Source organism: Vicia villosa, linkage group LG7, assembly GCF_029867415.1.
Source record: "Vicia villosa cultivar HV-30 ecotype Madison, WI linkage group LG7, Vvil1.0, whole genome shotgun sequence".
In the NCBI taxonomy this organism is placed as follows: domain Eukaryota; kingdom Viridiplantae; phylum Streptophyta; class Magnoliopsida; order Fabales; family Fabaceae; genus Vicia; species Vicia villosa.
Window position 1 is genome coordinate 122,615,088 of NC_081186.1, and position 11,464 is coordinate 122,626,551.

Sequence of the window (11,464 nt, forward strand, 5' to 3'; positions counted from 1 at the left end):
TATTATGACCACCAATCATCATGGCTAGTTAAGCAAAACTTGTTTTTTATGTGTCAGAATCTTCGAACTTATTGAGGAGATGGTCAATTGTTCACCAAGAAAAACACATTCCTCACAATGATGAAAATTTTGGCATTCCTCCTAATGCAATTTTTACTTTGATGTAATACAATATTTGGTCTGGTACGATTCACAAATGGGTGTGTTGTTGTTTCTTGTCTGATACGATTCGGAAAAATTCAGGTTACAAAATTGAAAATTTTGTAAAAACAAATAATTTTGCAACAGTTGTTTAATACAACTGTGGTTATATATAACACACTTTCCCATTTAATATAATGGGAAATTGACCGTGGTTGTAAATGACACACTTACAATCACACGCAACCTAACAACGAATATACAACCGTCATTATATGTCTTTTACAATCGTTGTTATATGTGTTTTTCGTAGTTGTGAGAATTGTGAACTTTCACACTTGAAATCTTTCACAACTATGAAGCTACTGGTTCCTTGTCACATTATCCTTGAGTTTATCCTTTTCCTATAACCGTGAATATTCTTTTGATGAAGCATGAGATAACTCTTCATAAGAGTCTCTATAATCAAATAAACCGCTTGAGCAAAGATCTTAGCTTACTACACAGAGTGTCGCTTGACATCAAGTGTTGTCTTTGTAGATATGCATATATAACTTTATCTCTAAGCACAACAATCTTGATCACCACAACTTTACTCAACACAAATTTGAAACTCAAGTATATTCATTTGATCAATGTAATAGATGATATTCAAGTTCCATCTTGATCAACATTTGTTAATAAATACATCTTGAGCTTCAAGCGTCAAGCACCATCACTTGGTCACCACACAAAGCATAGTTACTTGGTCAACACCTCAAGCACAATTAAAAGATTAACATCCCAAGCACCATCACTTATTCAATAACTTGTCAAGCATGATCACTTGAACAAAAACTTGTCCAACACCATGACTTGAATAACAATGTGTCACACACCATCACCAGAACAAAATATTACGCGCCATCACTTGATTAATCTTCAAATACCATAACTTGAATCAACATATCCAAGAATAACAAGACATTTCTTAAGATTGTTGTCAACATCAAAACTAAATCAACAGGTTGTTGAAACCTTTATACAACCACATAAATGCACACCTTGATCTAGGCAATTACATCCACTAGCATTCAATTACCCTTTGTTTCTTAGATAGTATCACAAGCTCCTAAGAATGATTCTTAGCTAGTGCATTCATATCATCATCCACCAAATATCATCATTTATCCAATTCAACCATTTTTATTCTCTATAGTTTCAAATTGCTCCTTGAAGGTCGTAGGATCTAAGTTTTGCGACACTTTAACCACCGTTAAAGTATAACACATAAGGTGAGCATAACCGTATCTCTAAAGTGGTACAATTTCCCTTTTTACCCTATCAAAATCCAACCGATAATTAGGAGTCACTTCTGATTTCCTCTCACTAGAGCTAGAAGTAGAAGCCTTATGTCACCTATCCATCTCTAGTCTCCATAGTAGGAATCTTCACCTAAAATTCAATATTTTTCATCGTAGTTTATGATTCTTTCACTTACAATGTTTTGAGTTGCGAAATCATATTTAATAGACAAACTATACAAATATTGATATTCATATTTAGTTTTTGTTAAAATTTGAATACTTTCCATAAAATTTTACATATTACGATTATTAAATATTTTTGTAAAGTTATATTTGCTTTTGTCCTAAAGACACATGTTAAAAATGTCTACGGAAAAAATGAAAGGAAAAATAATATTAAAAAAAAATAAAAAACACTAGTGTTAAACATTTATGCTTTTTCATCCAACTAATTTTATAATTGAAAATAAAGATAATTACATAGTTTATTACTTTTTTTTATGGAACATAGATGACCAAACATGTCAACCTCTTTATTCAACAAATAAACAAAACAAAATAGTATAACTTGCAAATAGTATTACGAGGAAACTTTAAATAAAAGACCTGATGCACTTAACTTTTCTTCAATGATTTTGGATAGTTTTTCTGTCATTGATGGAGAGAGGTAATTAATCCAATCTCCTATTTCAGCCTTTCGAAACAAGTATTTTTTCTCAATTTTCCTTCCAAATTCTCCAACTTTATTTGCCTCCAAATCCTTCATATTTTTAAAGCTACATAAATTGATAATATTTTCGATCACACCATTACTTTCTTCCTCTTTTGTAAAAGGACAACCCAAAAACTCTCCAATTCTTTTAACGTGAAGATTGATATCTTCCTTAAGATCTTCATATTTCAAGAATAAAATCTTGTCTGGTCTGGCTATACTCTCGTTCCAATAACCTAACATATGGTCCCAAAATGGACCAGCATGACATATTCCCTTACAATACCTTTCAAATTCATCATCTATAGTTATGGCAGGGCAAGAACTATTTAACGAAATTTTGTTCACAAAATTCCAATATGATACATAAGTGTCAAATGGATTCCTGCATATGTAGATTATTTTACATTTAGAATCCTTTATTGACTTGGCTAATGAAGGGAAAGGAACATGAGTTCCTAATAGCCTAGGTTCAATCATGTTTACTAGGTCAAATTTAGGAAAATTGCAAAAGGTATCAACATAAATATTTGATTCTAGAGAAGGTACTAGTTCATGTGGATTAGATGTGAGTAATGGATGATTATCTAAAGAAGAGAAACAATGTCGATTAACAATGGCGAAGCTAAGGGCTTTCAACCATGTTGTACCTGTTTTTGGCAAAGAGGCAATAATAACATCACTATCTTTAGCCTGAAAATGATTTTGAAAGGAGATTATGGTTTTGATTTGAGATGGTGATGCCCAAAAACCTTGAAAAAAATAAAAATAATGATTGGGAACCCCAATATATTCTTTAGGAAGTGAGAGGATTAGTTCCTTAAAGCTACTATCTTCTTCACTGATTGCTTCTAATAACACATCTTTTGATTGCTCTTCATGTGAGGGATATTTTGATGCCATTGATTGGAGAAGAACATGTAAAATTGGTAACTTGCTTATTGTATATTGGTTAGTATTGCGATGGTATTTATAGGACATTAAATCACTTATTTGATGATAAAATAAATACTATAAAAAGTTAAAGCCAAAAAAAGTATACGGAAAACAAATGTCAAAATAACTACCATTAAATACTTATGTGTTTATCATTAGTATATATTTATAGTAAAAGATATCTTGATTTAGAATTAATATTACAAGTAGAATTAATTAAAAGATAAATTGAAAAAAAAAATTCTCAAAGTAATTTATGTTTTTCAAAAAAAAATATTTTTTCCATTATGACCTATTTCACTTTTTATTACAACATTTATTTTTTTGTTAAAATAGTATTTAATTTATTTTCAATTTATATATTTTTTCATTAACATTGATGATAAAAATAAATGCACCAATTCTTTATAAAAATACTTAATAAAAAGTTTTATTCTCTCTCACTTATTCAAAATTAAAACACTTCTTGCCTACACCATAAAGCAAGTCAACAATCAAATATATAAAATAATAAATGCTTTTATGTGCTTGTTAATATTATAAGTATAAAGTAAAAAAATATTGATTTAGAATTAATATTGCAAGCAAAATTAGTTAAAAAATAAATACAAAACTCTCTTTTTCTAAAAGTAAATTATCTTTTTGAAATAAATATTTATTGCATGATTGGCCAATTTCATTTTTTAATGCAAGATTGATTATTTCTTGTAAAATATTATTCACATCACTCTCAATTCAATACTCAAGAATCTTCTTCAAAAATAGGGGTGTACATTGGTTTGGGTAAATTCGAACCAACCCATAGTATTTGAATTGGACATTTTTTCAGTTCGGGCAAGAAGCGAACCAGACCAATGAAATTCAATGACAATTGGTTCAAGTATCGAATTTTTAATTTTCTATCCGTAAGTCCAACCCAAATCAACCATAATTAATTATCATAAAAATTATTACCAAACATTCAAGAAAAAAGTGAAATGCCATATGTGGACAAGCTATTATATTTTAATTTGTTATTAGAAAATTGTTAGTTTATTGTGGTAAATGAGCATAGAGCTATGAAATACATTCATTATCATACTAACTCAAGTGACAAATTATAGATTCAAAAGCTTTTATGTTAAATATTTTTCTTGTTCGATATTTTTGAATCTATTAGAAAAAAATTGCTAGTCTAATATTTACTATTAAACACTATTAATACTATATATTTTTTTATTATCATGAAAAAATAATTTTTGTATATAAGTTTTTTTTTCGAATATTTTTGTAATTTTTATCTACCCAATCAATCCAACTCAAACCAACCCGTTATTTCTCGGTTTGGTTCGATTTGGGCTTTATCACAAAAATTTGCAAATACAATTCAAATCAATCCATATAATTTTAATCGGTTAGGGTATCGGATTCTCTCAAAACCGAACCAAATTGACCCGCGAACACCCCTACTCAAAAGGATTATATTGGTTTATCTACTCCTAGAGTAGTTGTTGTGTAGTTTTTCTCTATTCTTGGGCTTCAGCCCTATTGTTAATAAAAAAAAAATTCGCATTAATAATAAAACTCAATGCATCAATTATTTATAAGGATACTTTAAAAAAAGTTGTTATCTCTCTCACTTATTCAAAATTAAAACACTTGCTTCCACAAGCCATAAAACAATTCAACGATTATTTACATAATATTTTTTTCGATTTTGATCCCCCATTTTAAAATTTAGATTTTTAGTTCTTTTATTATTGTTTTTTTCTTATGAATTTTAGGATCCCTTCAAGTTGGAACCAATTTTTAATGACATTGCACCGATAGTTATGACATATTATTGCTACATTCACCCAAATTTATTCCATCTCATTTTTTATTTATAATTATGTGAATTATTTTTGAAAAAAAAATTCCATAATATTAATAATTTAATATTATTAAAAATATCATAAATCAATTGCCTAACCCTAACCCTTCATACTATTTTCTCCTATTCGCACATTCTTCTATTCTTTTATACTTTTCCTCTTCGCTACTTTTTCTTTCTTCTTCTTCTTCTCTTTGTTTCCATTCTTCTCCTCGATTCGTTTCTTCTCTTCCTTTTATTCCTTTCATTTCCCTCACACATGACTGATTTAAAGGTCTCGTTTGATTCTATGAACCATTTCGGTATAAGAAGAAGAAGGAATAGATGTTGACGTGATCTTGAGTCACCATTCATGACATCATAGATTTACGTGAATCTCAGAAGAAGGTTTTATTGTTGTGGTCATTTTAAGGTGGTGAGGAAAAAATGATGTAACTATTTTGAATGGTTTGGTGAAGAAATGAGCAAATTGTGCAAAAGATGTGATTAGATCTTTGAAAGATATGAATGACGAGTTTATGGATTTAATGGTCGACACAGAGAAAAAACAAAGAATTGTTGAAAGATGAAGAAAAAATATATGGTATCTTTTTTGGGTATGTCATTGGTGTTTGGATTGTTTCTTATGTTTGCATTACTCACAACACATGTATTGAAGTAATATAATTTGTCTATTTTTTAAATTAGGGGAATGTGTTGTTTTATGTAATGTGATGTCTTAAGTAATTTATCAATATTGATGAAATGAGATGTTTGTAAAGTATTGAATATGGAATGAAACGAGATATTGTTTGCAATAGAACCAATTGTATTATTTGGCATAAACTTTGCAAATTGTCAATATAACTTAACATGTATAATTGTTCATATAATTTGGCATAATATGTATAATTGACTATACAACTTGACTTGTATAATAAACCACATTACATAACATGTATAATTATCTGCATAATATGACATGTCTAATTGTCAATATAATTTGGCATGACATGTATAATTGTCCATATAATTTGGCCTAACCTATGTACCATAATATATTAATTTTTTATACAATAAATTTTAGCATAAACTATCCACATTTGCGTAACTTCTATAATTGGGATAACCTGTATAATTGAAATTTTATTCCTAAGAGGACAGATGTTGGACACAATTCTAGGACAATTGTGCAGAACTAGATGATAACAGATAGACATAATTTGACAGCAACTATGATTTAAAATAAAACACAATAAAAAACACAAAGGATCATTAGCTAGTTATGTGCAACGTCACCTACGTCTAAGGGCTTCCAACCCAAAAAAGAAAATATACTCTCAAAAGAATTAGTACAAAGTGTCTTAGATGAACATGTCCCTTATTCAATGTCCATCTTCTAATTCTACTTGTGTATTTCTATTTAGGACTTCCCCTAAGTATGTTATCCCTCTCACTTTCTCTCAATTACTAACCTTAGTGATCAATAGAATAATCAGATTATTGAATGTTGAATTATAACTCAACTAACAAACTAAACTATATGCCTTTAGATATGAATGCACGCGCTAGAGTGGTGCACAAACAATAACACAAACAAAAGACTCAAAATAGAAACCCTAACACAAAGATTCTTTAATACTTACCCACCTTTCAACCGTTAGATTTGAGTCTCCTTAAATAGCAATGCAATATGGTCTTTTCTCACTAGGGAATAAGCTTTGATCACGTCCAGATTTGTAAAGGATTTTTTTTTTGATTTATTTTTCCAAAGCCTACAAAAAGATTTGATTAGTTTTGAATCAAATTTAAATATCCAATTAAATTTATTTGATCTCATTCAATCTTATATAACAAATCTAAATAATAGGTTGCTAAAAGATAGCAACAAGTCTCATTGCGCATATCCAGAAAATATGCTCAGAACATCAACAACATTGGCCTGCTGACAAGGGCTAGATGTTGCACACATGTTGGAAGATCATGTCGCACATGTGTTCTTTCTTCACAAAAACATCTTATACACTCCATGTTATTTTGCATAATTCAACCAGTAAAAAGGAATAACAATCTCCCATTTTGGAAAATTTTGGCAAAATCTGTTAGAATAAAATTGGTTTGTACCACATCCGTAAGGTTTTGAGGATAAAAAAGTATTTAAAGAACAATTGGGTATACTTCCTTGTATTTAAGTGTGCAGGACCATAGACTAAAAATTTGTGATACAAGTTAAGTTCTGACAATGAAGTTGAACATTGAAGAAAAGCTTGAAGATCTGAAGGATCAGAACCTAAGCATCAACTTTTAAAGACTCTGACTATGAAAGAGGTCAACTTTTGAGGACCACACTTTGAAAAAGGTCAACCTGTAAAGATCTAGATTCAAAATAAGATCAACCTCTGAAGATCCATACTCTGAAGACTCCGACTTTGAAGATGCTGAATCTTAAGCTGGTACCACTCTAAAGAAAGTTACTTTGAATCCTAGTAATTTCTTTTAGAACTACCCAAAGGGCTTTGCAGATTGTCAGAGTATAATTTGTAATAGAATTCAACACTTCATTGGTCATGAAAACCCTTCTTCCCATTGACATACTCCTACCTTTCTAACTAGACAACCTTTTTCTCACATCCTCGACTACTTTCTTCCACAAACCAGCTCTCCTAGGACTTGATCTTACCTGCACTCTTAAAAATTTGGAAGGAAGATTGTCTAAACATCAACATAGAAAAGTAAACACCGCCTGAAGAAAGTTGTTTTTCACATTAACTCCGTAGATATTGCTTTTGAAAAAGTTGATTTAGAGACTTGAGACTAACTCAAAACCTCTTAAAATGGCCTTCACACTCCATAAATTAGACCAACTACTCTTCCATAGAATGAGGGTATCATCTACGAATTGGAGAATATCAAAGGCAATGTCTTCATTCACACTAAAACCTGTTGGAACATACATAAACTATGTTGGTGAATCAATGGAGAAAAGTGATAATTGGAGAATATGAAATGAGAAAATAATAAAGAGTATGACAACTTTTCCAACATTACTTCCCAACTCTCCCAACAGATTCATAAGTTTCACAGCTTGGCACGCACATAACGATACAACAATATACTCAGACTCACAAGAAGAGAGTGCAACCATTAGTTCCTTTTTAGAACACCAAGAGCTTGGTGCTCCTTCGAACATAAAGACATAACCAGCCGTAGAATTTCGATCATCTTTATCTCCACACCAGTTGGAATTGGTATAATCGAGCAAATCATATTTTCTACCCGTATCTGCTGCGAGAAAGATAATTCTGCAGCCAAGAGTTCCTTTGACGTATCTTAGGCTCCTCTTAACTGCTGTCAAGTGAGACACCTTCGGTCTCTCCATGAATCTACTCATAATACCGATACTAAATGCCAAATTTGACCGCGTATTGCACAAGTAATGTAATGATCCAATCAATCCTCTATATTGCATTGGATCCATATTCTACTCATCATCACTTTTGGACTGCTACAACCTTGCTTCAGCTGGTATTGCCAGCATTACAATGCTCCATATCACACCTCTTCAATATCTCACTTTTAACTTGTGGAACTCTATGCCAAGAAAGTAAGTTATAATCCCAAGGACACTCATTTAAAACTCTTCCATAAGTTCACTCTTGAACTTTGAAATACTCAACTCATTGCTTTCTGTGATCAACAAATCATCAAGATATAAGCAAAGTATGATCACATCTTTGCTTGCATCTGTTTTCACATAGACGCCATGTTCGGAAATACATTTCTTGAAGCCGATGTTGACTATGAAACGATCTATGTGTTTGTTCCAAGCTCTTGGAGCTTAGTTCAAACCGTAAAGCGCTTTTTTCAATTTGTAGGCTCTTCCCTTTTTATTTGTCACAACAAAACTAGGGGGTTGTTCTACATAAACCTCCTCCTCAAATGGACCATTTAAAAACGCGGATTTCACATCCATTTGATGCATCGACCAATTTGAAGGTGGAGAAAAACACAAGAAAGGGGGGTTTGAATTGTGATCTTATAGACTTATTTTTCGTTTTAAAACACTTCTTCATTTGGTTACTTATCTTTCTCATTATATTTAAAAATGTATTTTGAAAGCATAACTGAAGAGCTTTTTGATGAGTATATATGTGAAAGCTATTGATTAAACGAAGGACTAGAGAGTAAAGAACACATTCATTTTATCCTGGTTCGTTTGCAACTCAAACTATTCCAGTCCACCTGCCAAGGTGATTTCGCCTCTCTCAATCGAGGACTTAATCCACTATAATCAAAATTGATTACAAATGCACAATCAACTGTCGTGAAGGATTTCTTAGATTGAATTATATATTCTTAATATTTTTATGTAAAAAAAAACACTCTTAATCAGAAAAATCAAGGAAAAAGGTTTAGAAAGATCTGACCGTTTTGAAGATACACTTTTCTTCTTATCTTCTCTGAGAAGAGACTTCTTTGCATGTTGTGATTATGTCTGTTCTTTCCTTACGGCTTCAGAACCTTTATGAGACACCTTCTTTAGATGAAAGAATAGTTACATTGCTTGAGAATTTTCCTTATCAACACATATGTTCTTCTTTCTGATGTCTTAAGCATCCTTAAGATTTCTTTTTTATCAACAAGATCTTTTTGTGATATTTAGATAATGTCCTCTGAGTTTTTGAGCAAGAATTATTTTGTGACATTTCCTAATTCTGGAGTGTCTTTGTTCTTCGTGGTTTCTGATAACACTGAGAGTGGGAGTATGAATTTGCTTTCTACTCAGTGTGGTTTTTCTCCTTCTAGATCTCTCTACACAGTTAAGTGTTTAATTCCAAAAATGAATAATAGAGCCATGCTCTGATACCAATTGAAGGTGGAGAAAAACACAAGAAAAGGGGGGTTTGAATTGTGTTCTTAGAGACTTCTTTTTCGTTTGAAAACACTTCTTCATTTGGTTACTTATCTTTCTCATTATATTTAAGAATGTATTTCGAAAGCATAAGTGAAGAGCATTCTGATGAGTATATGTGTGAAAGCTCTTGATCAAATGAAGGAATAGAGAGTAAAGAACACATTCATTTTATTCTGGTTCGTTTGCAACTTAAACTACTCCAGTACACCTGCCAAGGTGATTTCGCCTCTCTCAATCGAGGACTTAATCCACTATAATAAAAAATGATTAAAAATTCACAACCAACTGTCGTGACTAACAATACAATGTACAACCCAACTGCAAGTGACTAACACTAGATAATAAACCGTTCAGGGATCTCCACGAGATATAATGTTTATTTACCTACAAACCTCTAAGAGTCTAGCAGGAACTCTTGTCCCTCTCAAGTATCCATATCAGAAGGATACTTAAGGACACCCACTCTATTGTGAATTATGTTTTAGGAGAATTATAGGAGTACTTCTAATCAAGCAGATTTTTTCTTCATCACTTTGGTTTTTTTTCTTCACATAGGCATATAGAAGTGTATTTTTACACTCTTGTTAAATCATCACATATTTCATATATGATTAGCCTCTCATGTGTATTCTTCGTGCTTTTTATGTTGCTCTGCTGCACACTTTTAAGTTCAAAGTTTTCTCTTTATATAGGCTTGGTATAATACCGTTGTAGCATATCCGTTAAAGCATAGCTTTTTTGCCTCGATTGAATCATGAAATACATATTTCCAAGACAAGTCTTATTTTGTTGGTCACGTGTTTTCTTTATTTTCATTCTTCCAAGATGTAGCCAAGATAGATATCATCATTTGTCTTTACTTTGAGCACTGTGATTGCATGCATGTGACTTGGTTGTAACATTTTACTATGTTCTTAGATGTTTCTTGTTTGATGATCTTGCTTTTAGTTAGATGTTGTTTCTGATCTTTTCATCTTGAACGCTTCTGACCATTGGTTGATGTTTCTGATCTATTACTTTGAGCTTGTCTGAACCTTTTCTGATCTTTTGCATTCTTCAGTCTTCAAAACTTCTGCTTCTGATTAATCACGTCAGAAACTTCTGACTCAAAAACTTCTAAATATAAATAACTTCCAACAGAAGATTTTTGATACAATTATCATGCCTGTTTCTTTAGACGAATCTGCATTGTTCTGAGCACGTGGTTTCGTATCCTAAAAAAATTATTCTAATGCATGTCGAATAAAACTTATAAGATAACATCTGCACACTCAATAAAACCATTAGTAATACAATTTTTACTAACAAAATATATGTTTATTATCATCAAAATCGATTCTGAACATAGATCTCAATCTTGTTCTAACACAATTATTGCAAATCGCAATGCTAACAACTATCCTTATGGTTTCTAGCTTTGCAACAGGTGCAAACACCTTATCAAAGACTATACCTCCTATTTTCAAAAATCCCTTCACAACTAGTCGAGCCTTATGCTTGACAATTTCACCTTTGAGATCTGACTTCACTTTATAGACCCATCTCAAACTGATTGGCTTCTTTCGTTCTGGTAGATCAACCAACTCCCAAGTACTTTTCTTCTTGATCGATTCTAGTTCTTCTTTCATTGCACACACCCACTT

General features: G+C 31.4%; 1 protein-coding gene across 1 annotated transcript; it reads right to left on the reverse strand.

Annotated features, from left to right (window-relative positions):
- Nucleotides 1-1,875: 1,875 nt before the first annotated feature.
- On the reverse strand, nucleotides 1,876-3,062 carry LOC131618467 (cytosolic sulfotransferase 14-like). Its single transcript, XM_058889684.1, has one exon. It carries the CDS (start codon nucleotides 3,040-3,042, stop codon nucleotides 2,008-2,010), a length of 1,035 nt encoding a protein of 344 aa, XP_058745667.1. The 5' UTR covers nucleotides 3,043-3,062; the 3' UTR covers nucleotides 1,876-2,007.
- Nucleotides 3,063-11,464: the final 8,402 nt, after the last annotated feature.